The 16,015-nt window shown below is 34.8% G+C and overlaps 1 protein-coding gene across 22 annotated transcripts in view; it reads left to right on the top strand.

The window, feature by feature from the left end:
* Positions 1–16,015, top strand: part of EML1 (EMAP like 1) — a 257,381-nt gene that overhangs the window by 221,486 nt on the left and 19,880 nt on the right. For 11 of the 22 annotated variants that reach the window (XM_056811279.1, XM_056811291.1, XM_056811276.1 and 8 more), the window contains 4 exons: positions 2,779–2,933; positions 5,122–5,250; positions 6,447–6,578; positions 12,281–12,348. In XM_056811279.1, the coding sequence (XP_056667257.1) occupies positions 2,779–2,933; positions 5,122–5,250; positions 6,447–6,578; positions 12,281–12,348 (484 nt within the window). The remainder of the gene's footprint in view (positions 1–2,778; positions 2,934–5,121; positions 5,251–6,446; positions 6,579–12,280; positions 12,349–16,015) is intronic. The other 11 variants (XM_056811293.1, XM_056811294.1, XM_056811288.1 and 8 more) reach the window with 1 other exon arrangement.

Here is a 16,015-nt window from a genome sequence, read left to right as displayed (position 1 = left end):
TTAATATTTCATTATTTTGATGCCTGTGTTGGTGGGCCCTCAGCTAATTATGGAGTGACTGGTCTTTCATGATTTGCAGACATGTAAAATGAAATGGAAGTATATTATTGTTAAATAAAAAATATGGACTTTGTTTCAGTACAATAGCTTATTGTGATTAAAGGTCTATTGAATTTCCTTCCAATCAGTCTGGCTCACTTCTCTTTACAGACCATGTCTGTATGCACTGATGAACTCTCCACATGCACACATAATCTAGGTTATGGGTAGTCTTCATCCATTTGATTTTTGCTATGTGACCAGCTATTCCAAATTCTCATGAAATAGAATGGGTCTTATTTAGGAGACTGTAATGTTGTAGGACATGTTTAAATCAGCACAGTGTCAGCCAGAAACAGGAGCTTCTGGAGAACCTCACCATCTAGTGGACTCTGCACAAAACACTACATAATACTGGCAAACATCTTTAATAAGCATATATCTCCCTGTTTTATGCTTCATTTGATAATAGTTATCAGAGGATCCTCAAACAAAGTTCTCCATTTTATATCTTTTAGTGATTTTTGTGATTTCATATAAGCAGAAAATGTCTTGTTAGAAAAGAAACATTAATAACATTTTCTGCATGGAATCAAATGCTTTTAAATAATCATCAAACAATAACACAGTAGAATCTTGTATTTTGTAGACTCTTCACTCAGCCATATGATTGTAAAGATATTGGGAGACTGAGTTATTAGAATCCATGTATGCTGACTCCATTCTCATCAAGGAGAAAAATATTATAAACACCTTTAAAAGTTTTTTCTGTTTTTATATTTGTTGCATTCCTTCCACTTTCACCCTTAAATGCTCCCAGTATGATTGTGATAAATTAGGTGTCTATCCCAGCTTTTGGTACCATTTTTTGTCTTCTACTACTTCCTGATGTTTTATGAAGTAATACTACTCATAATCTTCATCCTATTTCTATGTAAGATTTTATTTTATTTTTCTTTCTTAAACAAATCTTAGTAATATCTTTTCTTTTTTACCTCACAGTCATTTTTGCATATCTCTTCCTTGCTTCTTCTACCACATACGCACACTAAGTGAACCCTCTCTAATAAAAGAGTTCAACAAAATTATCCAAAACAGTGGCCATTCCTAATAATATAGACTACACAGTATCTTCAGGACTATATCTCTCAAATGTTTTTCCAAGAAAAAAGTTGGGAGATGCCAGATATAGCAGGCACCAACTAGTATCATGAAAATATGAAATGGACTGTTTTAAACACAGAGTTCAAGCTTATCTTACCTGGACAGTTATAATAAGCCTATAAATTACCCTTCTGCTTCCAGGCTCTCACCTCTCCAATCCTTTTCAACACAGCCACCAAATTATTCCTTCTAAGGCTAGAACTGTAAACTCATCGGTTCCTTGCTAAAATATCTTTATTGGCCCTCTATTGTGTCTAGAGTCAAATACAACTTGCCAACAGGACATTTAAAGCCCTCTGTTACATGCCTTCAATCAGTCTTTCTATACTCATTTCATATTATTCCCTGTCATAAACTCTGTATTTCATTCAGGCTGACAATACCTTTTTTTTTTTTAAACTTAGCATTCTATCTCCTGTCTCTCTGTCTTTGTAAAGACCATCCTAAATATCTTGAATGCTCTCCTTTCTCATCCCTTCTCAGAATGTCTTGTTTTCTTCCCAACTCAGCACAGGTGTAATCACTTCAAAATAATGTCATGTTAAAAATTATCCCTATTGTTAATGCCCTCTCCTTTCTCATTATTTTATATTTACTTATCTGTATGTGTCATATGTCCTCAGGAAAAGGTAAGCTCTCTGAGGATGGGGACATTTTAATTTTTTTTTCTTTGTATCTTCAGCACCAAGAACAGTGTATTGCACATAGGAGGTACTCAATAATTGTTTAATTGGATTAAATTATTAAGTACCAAGAGTCCAAGACAGTAAGAATTCCAAGAGTAGGAGAAGATGATGAGAAACAAAAACAAAAACTTGGTCTATTTGCATTTTACCTAGTGCTATTCCTTTCCTCTTCATTTCCAATAGAGTACTCTGGGAATTAGCTTTTCCCTTCAGAAGATGGTACTTAAGAAGGCAGAAAGTCCCATGAATTATATCTTTATTTCCTCTTTATCATGCCTTACAGAATAAAATGTAGAGGAGTTATTGATTCATGGTCCATCCTATAGTAAATTTCAGTAGTTTTCTTGAAGTATCTTGGGAATAGACATGCCATAGTTTCTCTTGGCTGTCTACTTGATCCCTCACAGTGAAAATAATTTTCCTTATTTTAATTGATCCTCTATACAGTAAGCCCTTTCTCTTCTTTTTCATTTCCAAAGAGAACTAAGCATTTTATCGTATACCGTATGAAGTGCCTGGGAAATAGATATTTCTGCAGAGTAGAAAGAGTACCAGATTGAACTCGGGAATCTTAGTTTCATATCTGTTTTGACATTTGCTAGCAGTGTAATCCTGTGCAATTAAGTAAGTCACTTAACCTTTCTGAACATCACTCTCTTCATACTTAAAATGAGAACAGCAACACCTACTATCTACCTCAAGCAGGTATTATGGGGAAAGCACTTTTTAAACCACATAATACTATATAAATGTAAGTTACAGTGAATTCTTGTTTTAATGTTGTATACAAGTAGCAATTTGATACTCCAGAAAAGAAATTAAATAATTTTTGTAAATGGCCAAATATGGTACAATAAATAATGTCTTCATTACCTTTTTCTTTGTCTAGGTACAAATCGAATAAGTTATGCAATTCAAGGGGCCCATGAGGGAGGCATTTTTGCACTTTGTATGCTAAGGGATGGCACACTGGTGTCAGGAGGAGGAAAAGACAGAAAACTCATCTCTTGGAATGGAAACTATCAAAAACTTAATAAAACGGAGGTTAGACTGTAACATTTTAAAATTATGGTTCATTTTGAACACGAAAGTGCCTTTTTAATGTATCTTTTCATTTTATGATTTTTGATTAATGCAATTGTTCTTTCAGAAAAAAAAATATGCTCTTAGAACCATGGAAAAATTAAATTGGGATATCATTTGTGGTTTTTATAAAATGATAGCTTGTGGATTTAAGTATGACTAATAAATATTTAAAATTTGAAGTTATTAGATAATATTTCTAAAATAGTTAAAATAGATTATCAATTTCAGTGTGACCTTTATTCCTATTTTAATATATATGTAGAAAATATTCATACTATTTTTTCTTAATAGACACTATCACCTCCTATGGTTCCTATCAATTCCTTTGTTAATAATCACTTAATTCCATAATTCATATTATCATCTTATGACTGCTTAATGCACCTTTATATCTAAACAAAAACTTTAACAAGGAATTTTATCTTCTTTCTACATAGTTACTAAGTGACCTCCCACATATCTGAATATATAATAATATATTCATTCAAATAATAATATAATAATAATAAAGAAGATATAAACCAGGTACACAGCAGTAATAAAGGGGAAAAAATTATCCTATTCACCCCTGGCATGGAATAGATAAATGAGAAGTTCTGAGGAGGAGAATAGAATGAGGAAATTAGAGAACTTTCTAGCTTCTCCCAAGTGAAGTTTTACTGCATGGATTATCAGAACCTATAACAGCAATTTCCAAGTGTTCAAATTCCTTGTACTAGAATTTTGTTATGTTTCATCTATAATTTAAAATATCCCAGGAAGAACTCTGAATTGGGCCATAATAATGAAAAGAAAGAGATTCAGGGAAATATCATCAAGATTGGATATGGTCCAAGTAAACCCCAAACTTAGGACTCTGGGTCATAGAATACAATACGTTATAAACAAGTATAATATAATTTGAGGAGGGAAGAAAGTACTAACAATTAGAAGAATTGGAAAAACTTCCTTTAGGAGGAGGAAAAAGCTTCCTCCTAAAAAGAAGCAAAGGATTCTAAGAAGTAGAAGTGAAGAGACAATGTATTACAATTTGTGACAACTTGAGCAAATGAAAATTATTTTAGCAGATGTGTAAAGGATAGACTGGAGAGGAGAGACCCTCCCACATCTTCAAGTGACAGGTGATAAAGGTCATAACAAAGATAATATTTATTTAATTTGCAAAAACAGGGTAGGTGCAAAAGATGTTATGGAGATGGAAATGATAAATCTTGACATACTGCATATGAAAGGTGAAGGAGAGGAAAGAATCAAGAATGATTAAAATTATATGAGTAAATTACTGATTACTGACACTATCCACAGAAATAGAGAAAGTTAGATAAGGGTTGCATTTAGCAAAGAAAATAAAGAGTTTGATTTTAAATTTGTGAAGTTCAAAATGTGTATAGGGTATACAGTTGGTGATATCCAGAAAAAGATGAAAGGAAATTACACCCAAAAAGCTTACAAGTTCTCGTTAAAAATTGTAAACAAAGATGTTCATAAGGTTCACTACATTATGGCATCAAAATACATCATTTAATAAGACATTCTGTAACCTTGTTTTGAACTGCTCATGATAAGCACAATCAGACTGCTATAAAGATAACTGTAGCTTGAGCAGCAGCATCTGTTATAGAGAATAAAGAAGGAAAAAAATTCTATGAAGAGCTTGAAAAGATCCTATGACCTAAGTCAGCATAATTTGATAATCAAATTCAAAGATGGGCTCAGATGATGATAAAAAACATAGGATATGGCCAGGTTGATGATATATGATGTATATTTATATATTGATATGTATTTAATATTGGAGTGATATACTATTTGCCCTCATCTGCAAGTCAAAGTATAAAATCAATGGCATTTCATAACATTAGAGTATCAACTAGAAAATTCTATAAGGCTCATTTTTATAGGTTCTTTTAAAATTAACTATTAAGAACTTTCAGATAAGTAATATTTTTAAAACAATTTATAGTTTTGATCATTCCCTCATTAAAATTCCTCAAATATTTATTGACTTGGAGTGTAACCTACTGGGAAGGTACCATGCCAGGCACTGAAATAATGAATGTTAGGCATACACATTTTAAATGATTATATTTTAAGAGTAATTTCATGAATCCCTTAACTTTTTATTTTCTTGTGTCTGTTTTAAAAGCAGATTCCAGAACAGTTTGGTCCAATAAGAACAGTAGCTGAGGGAAAAGGCGATGTTGTCTTGATTGGTACTACTAGAAACTTTGTTTTACAAGGCACTCTGTCAGGGGATTTTAATCCAATTACCCAGGTAAGTTTCAGCATGGGTAAGTCAACCAAGCATTTTATTATTTTAATTTGTAATAGAATTCACTATGAGGTGGTGTGCTAAAGTGGTAAATCATTTAACCTGGAAATTAGGAAGGTATAGGTTATAGTCCCTGCTTTGATCCCCTGACTTGCTGTGATTTGAGGATCAATCATGTAACATTTCTGGGCTTCAAGTTCCTGACCTGCAAAATGAATGGATTAAACCAGTTGATTCTAAGGTTCCTTTCTATGCTGAGATTCTAAGTCTAGAGATATTTAATGTTATAGTGAAATATTCTGTTCTGAGGCACCAATATTCACTGGTTCTCTAATAGTTCACTTTGGTGCCAGAATAATCTTTTTTATTCACAAATCTGGTCATGTCAATGCCTCTAAAAATTTATCGTGGCTTCCTATAGTTTACCAAGGAAAAATCAAGACCATTTTGTGTAGCAGTAAGTGTCCTCCCCTCTCTCTCAATCTGCCTTACCTTTCTTGTTTTATGTGGCAGATGAGCTTCAGGTATCCAGAGCAAGGATATATCTTATCTCAGATAACTTCCTTTTTATACACTATTTATTCCAACTAAAATAGACAACTCTCTGGCCCCCAGCCTACATATGTTCTGACATATCTTTACTTAGGATATTCAGTATATCTGGGATACTCTTCTTTCTCTTCTGTTGAATTCTTAATCATCTTTTAAAGCCCAAATCAAATGTCACTTGTTCTGTGAAGCCTTCTCTGACCACTATCCCCAATAAGACCTCATATAATACTTTATTTTAAAATTCTCTAAAGTAATTAATAGGCAATATTGGATATTACATTTACTATGTTGGTATCTTTTCCCTCTACTCTATGGTAAGCTGTATGACTTTGGGGAACGTGCCTTATTTTCATTTAATACCTTTTGCAGAGACTAATACAATAGATTCATAATATGTTTTTGTTGCTATCCACTGTTTCAGGTGATAATTACTTTTACTATCTACATCCCAGGATTGTTGTAAGAACAATACTATAGAAATTTGGGATGCAACTAGTTTGTAGTTTATAAGCTGAAAATGTAAATTATGAAAGAAACAGAGAAAAATAAATTCAAATTGTGCCATCAAATCATGATTATTAATATACTAAAACTATTGATCTAAGTATTTTAGAAAACAATTTCATTTTCTCTTTATTTTTATGTAGGGCCACACTGATGAACTCTGGGGGCTAGCCATCCATTCTTCAAAGTCTCAGTTCTTGACATGTGGGCATGACAAACATGTTACACTTTGGGATGCAATAAGTCATCAACCTATCTGGAATAAAATAATAGAGGTAAATACTTGCATAAAACTAGTACTTTTTCTGATTTACATAAAACTTATTGTAATATATATATTGCCTTAACTTATTTTTGCATGAAATTAAAAGGGATTATAACCAAGGTTTCATAGATAATAAATTTCTTTTAGAAATTACATTCTTAATAACTTTGAGTCAAACATCTTCTGTTTTGTAATTTGGAGACTTATTTCTGAGCTTTTGGTCAGGTAATCAATTATTCTTTTCAAGAGAATATGTTAACTATCAAGTTCCACAACTGAAATAGTAGTAGATAGTTGATAGTAGTTGATAGTAGACCACATAGTTTAAAGTGGCTAAAATAAAGTAGAGATAATTATTATAAATTTATGTAGCCCACATGTGCTCTGAGAATCCTTACCTCAACTTTTGACCTTGCAGATGAGGCTCAGGTCTATAGAACAAAATTGCATCTCCCCCTCAGAGTTCTGTGAATAATTGGGCAATTCTCTAATGTCATTGATTCAAGGCCCCACTGATGCACTCCCCTCCTCCCCACCCTAGATTATCAGTTGAAAATCTTTTTTGTTAGCCAAACTGAAGTACCTTTTAGAAAGGGACATTTATCAAGGTGAAATGGAAGAGCAGTTAGTATAGACATACCCCCAATATCTGTGATACACACTTTACAAGTATATATAGAGTCCAAGCAAAAATGATTCAAGCTTAGAAAGCCTAGGTAACAAAAGAATAACTCACAGCTCTTGGTTTCTATAATTCCTATTCTCTCATTTGGGAGATACTCAAGAATTCCCTTTAAGCACAGTGAATCTGGATCTACCTTTCCTTGGCTCCTGATGATAACACTGCATTAGTTGATTTGGGGATGCAGCTAGGAAACTGATAGGAAAATGGGAAGTACAAAATTTTGTAGAGTCTTAAAGCTTGCAATATCCCTCTCTGGCCATAAAGGGAGGGAGAAACAGAGAGGAAACTTAGTCCAAAACTAGAGCTAAGGCCTCTCTTTTAGCCTCCTCCTTCCAAGTAACCACTTCTTAGATTTAATTGAACTCCACATTGGCTCTAACTTTTCAAAAAAAAAATCCAGTTCTAACAAGCTTGAGAACTTATACATGACTCCTGGAGTGTGGCCAAGTTACATCATCCCGTCTGAGTTCTTGTGCAATATCACTTCAGACTGTAGGTCCAAAGATTTTTTCTACTTAAGCAAAGATTCTTAAATTGGCACCCATGAACTTAGGGGAAAAGGATGCCTTCATATTTTATAACTATTTCAGTATAATTTGTTTCCTTTGTAATCTTATGTATATTTAATACATTTAGAAACATTATTCTGAGGTCTTCACCAAAGGAATCCATGACAAGAAGGCTACAAACCTTTCTCTAAAACTTGTGATTGATTATTAAGATTTATTCTCACCTAGTTAAGTCATCAAGGTTAAAATGAGGTGAGATTATTTCAATCTCACCTTTATATCTAAAACTCTTCTTGAATGGGTTAACTTAAAACTTAAAGCTGAGGTGTAAAAAAATAAAATTATTTTTGTTAACTTCAGTGTTTTTCATATAATCACAGAATTCCAGAGTTTGAAGGGATCTGTATGGCCATTCAGAGCAGGCTATACCTAAAAAAGAATACTCTCAATTAGATACCAGATAAGAAGTCATCCAACCTTTGCATGAAGACTTCCAATATGGAGTCTTTGAGTTTGATGTTGAAAGTTAGTGGTATAGTGCCTTCCATTTTCATATAGGTGAATTTTTCGCAGGTAGTTTTTAATGACTATTGCACATCAAAACACTAAGACAAGTATAGGCTTAACTGCACGTCTTATTACGTATCTTGAACTTATTTGCTAGATCTGGAGGCCATATTTTCTTCTTTGTTGATTTATCTGCTTATGCTCAAGGTCTTTGAGGTTTGTTTTTTCCTAAGAGTCTTGGTAATTTCTATCCTTTTTCCCCCTATTATTCACTTTCTGAGTCCCTCTCCTCTAACAGTGGTTTCCTTGGGGGCCAGATCTCAAAACACCTCACTCTTCTCCCATTCTGGGCAAGTCATGGTTCACCAGTTGCCTTGCTCTCTGCCCAAAGTGACTTTCTGAGAAACAGAATTTACTGAGCTCTTCCCCCTCAAGTTTAGTGAAATGCCTCTGATCCTGTCTCACACATCTGCCCCATTCTCTCTGTTTCTCAATTTTTTGGCCCTGTGGTATAATGTGAGGCCACACTGCTGCTGTCACAGCCTTGGCAAATTTCTTCCATTTTGTGTTTAGCTCTGCACAACACTGGATGAGAAAGAAGTTTATTTGCATTAGGGTGATCTTTTAGAGTCTACTTTCCCAGTCATAGCCCCATGTGATCAAGCAGTTGTTTTTCTTCTGTGTTTCTATAGTTCAAATTTTTTTAAAATTTTTTCTAGTGTGACTATAATATTTTGGACTCTCCTAACATTTAGGGACTTTAGGTCATGCAGCTTAAGTGCTGCTTCCTTAAGCCAACACAAAGATGTGCCACTATATTGAGAGTTCTTAATTCGTCATCAACACCTCACCACACCCACTCTAGGTAATAATGGATATATTTCAGGAGTTGGATGGCAAAAAAATAACAAATTATATCTTTATTTTCACAAATAACTAACTGAATGTATCATTTCTTTCAATTATGAGTAGGCAACAGATCACAATAGTATTAGCAGGATCTATGACTTTGTCACTAGAAGAAAGCACAGACATTTTTTATATTACATCACATATGTAGCAGATATCTTGAAATGTTTACGTTCATTATCACTTAAAAATTACTATAGGAACAACTGGATAGTTCAGTGGATTGGAAGCCAGGCCTAGAGATGGGAAGTCCTAGATTCAAATGTGGCTTCCTTGATATACTTCCTAGCTGTGTGATCCTGGGCAAGTCACTTAACTCCCATTGCCTATCCCTTACTACTCTTCTGCCTTGGAACCAGTACACAGTATTGATTCTAAGAAGGAACTTAAGGGTTTAAAAAAATTACTATGGTTCTTAGACTCACCACTAGATATAATTATTAGAGTCTTCCTATATACAGACTCTAATAATCTGTTCCCTTTGTAATCCTGTTTTATTTAATATAATTTCTAAAAATTATTTGGAGAAAAGATCCATAGATTTTCTCAGACTGCAAAAAGGAATCATGAAACAAAAACATTTAAGAACCTCTGCACTTTATTATTCAGAGATGGGAGGCAGTATCTGCCTGGTTGACAGGGGACACCCTGTTTGAGCCACCAGCCCTTGATCTCACTTTCTCTTAGGAATGTGCTTCTGATAATGTTCCCAAGAGACAGCAGTATCAACATTGACCACCAGCTTACAAAGGCTTCTTCTACTTGTCAATAAAGCCAACCCCACACTTTACATAGGTGCTAAGCAATTTAGATTAGCCTCCATTGTCTGGGTCTAAAATCAATCTAGGGACACATTGTGTATAATCCAAATATTTTCTAATATGAACATCTTATCCAATGTATTTCTGGAGTTAAAGGCATTAAAGTGCCCCAAAAAATCATTACAGGGGATCAAATGAAATGTTGTTCAAATATTAAAATATGAAATCTAGTTTCTACACAGCTCATGAACCCCACTTTGCCTGGGCTCCCTTCTCTTACCACAGCCCCAAGAATTCAGATATTTAATCAGTCAATCCACAAGCACTTATTGAGCACCTATTATGCTCTAGGTCTAGGAGCTATGCTAGACACAGGGGATACAGTTCCTGCCCCCAACAATCTTTCATCTGTCAAGGAAGACAACATATGAGTAAAATCTATATAAAATAAATATGGTAATTACTGGGGAAAGATATTAGCAGGATCTGGGAGGGTTTCATTTAAAAGATGTCATTTGAGCTGAGTTATGAAGGAAGCAGTGGATGTTAAGATAGAAGTGAATAGAGAATTTATTCCTACATAAAGATCAGCCACTGCAAAGATAAAAAAACAGGGCAGGATTGTGAAAGATTCTAAAGCTAAACAAAGGTGTTTTATGTTTACTCCTAAAGAGAATAGGGAGCCATTAAAATTTATTGAGGAGTGAAATAGTTAGACCTATACTTTTGGAAAATTGCTTTTAGTAACTGTTTGGTAGGTTTAGTAACTTGAGGCAGGAAGACCAATTAGGAAGCCATTGCATGATACATGTAAAACCCAGTGGAATTGCACGTTGGCTGTGGGTGGGGGCAGGGGGAGGAGAGGAAAAGAACATGAATCATGTAACAATGGAAAAATATTCTAAATTAATTAAATAAAAATTTCCAATTCAAAATGAAAAAAAAAGGAAGCCATTGCAATAGTCTAGGTGAGAAGTGATATGGACGTTAACTATGAGGAGACTATGTGACTATAAGTACTTGGAGATTTATACCTGGAGCTCAGGGGACATACTAGGATGCACAGAACTGTGATTGCTAAGTGAACCCATGTGAGCTAATAGAAGGCAATAGGTGGCACTGTAGAGTGCCAAGCCTGGAGTCAAGAAGACTCATCTTCCTGAATTCAGATCCAACCTTGGGCACTTACTAGCTTTGTAACTGTGTTGATTTTTCATATGGAAAATGAGCTGGATAAGGAAATTGCAAACCACTCTAGTGTCTTTGCTAAGAAAACCCCAAGTCAGACATGACTAAAAATGACCAACCAACTATAATGAGCTAATTAATAAAAGCACCAAGAGTGAATGTAACTAGAAAAGAAAAGGTCCCAGAACATAGCTGTGAGCACCCAGTAGATATGATGTTATTAGGGGGCATGCTTTTGATGAACCAGCAAAGGAAACTTAGCATGCTGTAATTGGATAATTTATTTTAAATAAGATTAACTGGAAAAGAAAAAGTCTTCCTATATGAAGAAAGCACCATCCCTATCCTCTCAAACTTTCCCCAGTTATCCTATATAAGAACCTTTCTTTCAACACTGGTCTCCATTCACATTGCTTTCTAGTTTCCAAGGTTCAGGTCAGTACTGGTCATGTTTCTGTACTTCCTCACATGATCTTGCCGAGAAGTCGTTCAGTCCCATTATTTTAATTTTATCCAGGAAGTCTAAAAACATGGCTAGTGGAAGGAAGAAAGAAAGCCAATCTTAGATGCCTCAATGCACATATCATATCATGGCCTGCTTATTCTCTGAGGCAGCTTCCTACCTCAGAGCACACTCAGAGCAAGACAGTTTCCATTGCCTACTCTCTGTTTAAAAGAAAACAATTGTATTCTAAATTTCTGTGTATCTTAGTTTATCTCACAAAATCTGTGTTGTATCCCTCTGTAAAATCTTCCTAGAACCTGACATCTGTCCTGAAATGAAAAAGACAATACAGAAAACACTGCCTATATTCACATTAAAACTAAATCTCTCAGCAGCTGTTCCCATTATTCTTAGCACCCAACAGTGAGACCCAGAGATAGTATATGGTTTTTCGAAGGTCATACACAGTCTTCACTGCCAGAACCAGAAATAGAAACCAAGTATCCCAACTACCTTTCAGGGACTTCTCCCACTCTATCCTACTCTTTCTTCCCAAAATATATTTCAGTGTAATTCAGTAAGAAAAAATTTCCCTTTTGAGGATTTTATGGCATTATCTTACTAAACTAATAAACCAGTGTTCTTATTTGTTTATATGAATACATTTTTTCTTGCCCTTAATTTATACTTCCTTTCTAAATATTTTAGGATCCAGCACAGTCTTCTGGTTTTCATCCTTCAGGGTCTGTCATTGCCATTGGGACACTAACTGGAAGGTAGGACTGACTAATAAGTGCATTTCTTTGTGTTTTAGGAGCTCACTAAAAATTTGATTTCTCCTAGAAACGTAGCCCAGTGGAGCACTTGAATGCATTTTCTTAGAGTCTATTGGTTTTACCAGGAACCAGGTGCAACTAACAAGCAAAGCTCGGAATTCATAATTAACTTTTTTACTTGGCCCTTTCTTAGAAACAACATTTTCTCTGCATATCCCTTATTGGTCTTTATTAGTATAGGATAGAGTTTGCTAAGTTTTCAAACCAAAGTTTGTTTGGTGTTTATTTTCCCTGCCAGTAACATTTGGAATCTGTCTTTATGGAAACCAAGAAATGGAGAAATATTTACCAGTTAGCCAGATACTAAAAAACATTTTCTCAAGAATGGAGTCTGATAAAGCTCAACAGAACATTTCATGAGACTACTTACTGTATGCCTATGACTCAAACCAGAGTTTTCCAGATTTTTGCCCTGATAGGTCATGCCTCCCTCATGATAACTAGGTGGCTAAGGCTAATCTTGCCTGTTTAACATTTTTCAGGTATGAATGGACTATATCAATAGAATATAGCAAGGACAAATAAGAAAACTGCGGCCTAGAATTGAATGACTTAAGTTCCCGCAAGCCTAGACTTCCCCTTTCATATTGTCCCCTTGGTGCCTAACCTTTGTGTTAATTTAAGCATATAAATGGGTGAAAGCATATTAGCATTTTAAAAGGGTATGCTATAAATCAGCTTCACCCTTTTTTTTTCTTAAACCCTTACCTTCTCTCTTGGAATCAATTCTGTGTATTGGCTCCAAGGCAGAAGAGTGGTAAGGGCTCAGCAATGGGGGTTGAGTGACTTGCCCAGGGTCACACAGCTGGGAAGTATCTAAGGCCAGATTTGAACCTAGGACCTCCTGTCTCCAGGCCTGGCTCTCAATACACTGAGCTACCCAGCTGCCCCCAGCTTCACTCTTTTGGTTCAAGTTTTTAAGATACTGAAAGTTAAAGAGGTTTTTAAAGGAAAATGGTTGTTTAGATAAACAATGTCAAAAAAGGGGGACTCATAGGATTTGGAGTTGGACAGGACTTTAGAGAATAGACACTTCAAATAATCCTTTCATTTTACAGTTGAGAAAACTGATATCCTAAGAGGGGAAGTGAATTAGCCCTGCTAAATTATTCTATATCTCTGAGTTTGCAGAATCTTCCTTTAAATGAAAAGAAGAATTAATTCTCCCTCCCATTTTAATTCCTGCATTTGGCAGCAAATGCCTCTCTAAATGACTATTGATCCTTTCCTGGATTTTTTTTCCTCTTTAGTTTTTGCTGACACTGCTCACTCTTGATTCTCCTCCTACTCTTTCTCATTCTCTTTTGCTGTATTTTCATCCTGGCAATACTCACAAACAATGAATATGCCCCCAAGGGTTTATCCTGGCTATTCAATTTTCCCTTTATACCATCTCATGGTGATATCTACACACAGATAAATCATAAATCCTAATATCCCTTACCTCTTAACTGAGCTCTAGCCCTACATTATAAACTATCTTAAACATCTCAAACATAATGTCCTACAGGCATCTCCAATGAAACATGCCCCAAATACAACTTATTACATTAATACCCCAAAGTTTCTCCTTTTAGTATGGAAGGTACCCCAATGCCCCCAGGCTCTGAATCTAGAGACATGGAGTTGGAGATATATAGATTTAATTGGCTCTTGGCAAGTTACCTCCTGTTTTGGACCTCTCTAGCACTGAGCAATTGCCTGCTAGCCCATCTCATAGATATAAGACATCCTAATATAAGTGCTCAAGAAAAAAGTCCTGGAGTGAATTGTTCTTTGCACACATTGCATGTATATATCTTATATGTACATCATTATTAACATATTGCCTCCTTCATTAGAATATGAACTCAGTGAGGTCAAGGACCACTTTCTAGCCTTTATTTGTATGCCTTGTGCTTAACACAGTGCCTGGCACATAATGATAAGGACATGATAAATGCTGGTGACTGACTAAATCAGCCATACTAGGAAAAGGGAGGAAAAAATGTTCAAAACTTTTATTTCTTCATAAACAATTGAAGGATTCTTTGTAGTCACACAAGGCCTCAGGATGGTTGGAGACAGGGAGGGGCAAGAAGCTGCTACATACTTCTAAGTCCCCATCCATCAAAATCATATGATTTTCAATCTAGGGCTGAATGGCAATCTAGAATAATCAGAGGTGTCTAGACCAAACACTTTGTTTTACAAATGAGGATACTTTGACTTCCCATCAACTTTCTTGTTTTGCACAATGAAGATTTCATCTATGACACGTACTAGTCAATTATCCCGTGCTTCTCAGAGAGTCTACACAATTGATTGTTGGGGAAGCAAGATATTATCCCTTTTCCCTGTCTTTGAAGTCTTTGAGCATTGTAACTGGAGCAGCAAAGGAAGGGGCAAGAGATCCTGATTCATACCCATGGCTAACTTTAGGCTTCCCCCAATGGAGATAGAGGCCTTGATTAAACTCTGAAAATATTCCTTGTAGCCTACAAGTTTATCCCTTACATGTATTCATTAACTTATAACAAAGCTCATGGAAAAAATAGAGAAGTACCATTATGTTTATTCTGACCTATGTTTCTGATTTGACTCTTAATTATGCTGAGTCATTTTCTAGATTCTAAAGAAATGATTCTTAAACTTTTGGGTCTTACGACCCCTTTCCACTTTTAAAAATGACTGAGGACCTCTTTATACTCTTAAAAGTATTGAGAACCCCAAAGAGCTTTTGTTTATGTGGGTTATATCTCTTGGTATTCACAGTATTGGAAATGAAAACTAATACATATTAATTCATTAAAATAACAAATGCATTGCATAATAACAAATAATATTTTATAAAAATATATTTTCAAAAACAAAAATATAGCAAAAAGACAGTATTTTATATATTTTGGCAAATCTTTTTTATGTCTGACTTAATAGAAGATAGCTAGGTTCTCATGTCTGCTTCTGTATTCATTCTGTTCTGATATGTTGTTTGATTAAGAAACAGGAAAAAAATTCATCCTCACACTGATATGTGGTTGAGAAAAGGAGGGGTATTTTATTAGGCAAATAACATTTTAGCTCTATTATTAAAATAGTTTGAAACTAGAGGAACCCCTGAAAGGATCTTTGACAACAGATAATAAGGCATGCATGCTATATGTGCAATAAACAATTCACACAGAAGCTTTTGTTTAGTACTTCTTATGTTGGAATGTTTTAGCATCTATGAGTTGGTCCAGGAGATAACTACTAAGGGCTAGAATAGGCCCCTAGACAGGAAGTGGTTTGCTCAGGAGCTGAGATTTGAATCTGGGTTCAAAGTTTTCTGACTTCAAATCAAATTTAATGTTCTTTCTATTGAAGGTCAGAAGGTAGATCTGAGAGTCTAGATCTATATCTAAATATGGGTATCTACTCTGGGTTGTGAAGTCCTCAATTAAAGACCTCAATTTCTCCACCTGTATTATACAAAAAAGTAAACCCTGTTTTAGGTTGCAATACAAAGATGGGGATAAGTGATATGATATTAATAACCAAGTAGTTTTGCATTGTTAGCCAATATATTTATCATTAGGAAATATGCATATACAAAGATATTTGAAATGGGGAGTTAGAGATCATTTTA

Source organism: Monodelphis domestica, chromosome 1 (genome assembly GCF_027887165.1).
Source record: "Monodelphis domestica isolate mMonDom1 chromosome 1, mMonDom1.pri, whole genome shotgun sequence".
Lineage (NCBI taxonomy): Eukaryota > Metazoa > Chordata > Mammalia > Didelphimorphia > Didelphidae > Monodelphis > Monodelphis domestica.
The sequence above is the reverse complement of the archived record's forward strand: the minus strand, read 5'-3'. Positions and strand labels throughout refer to the sequence as shown.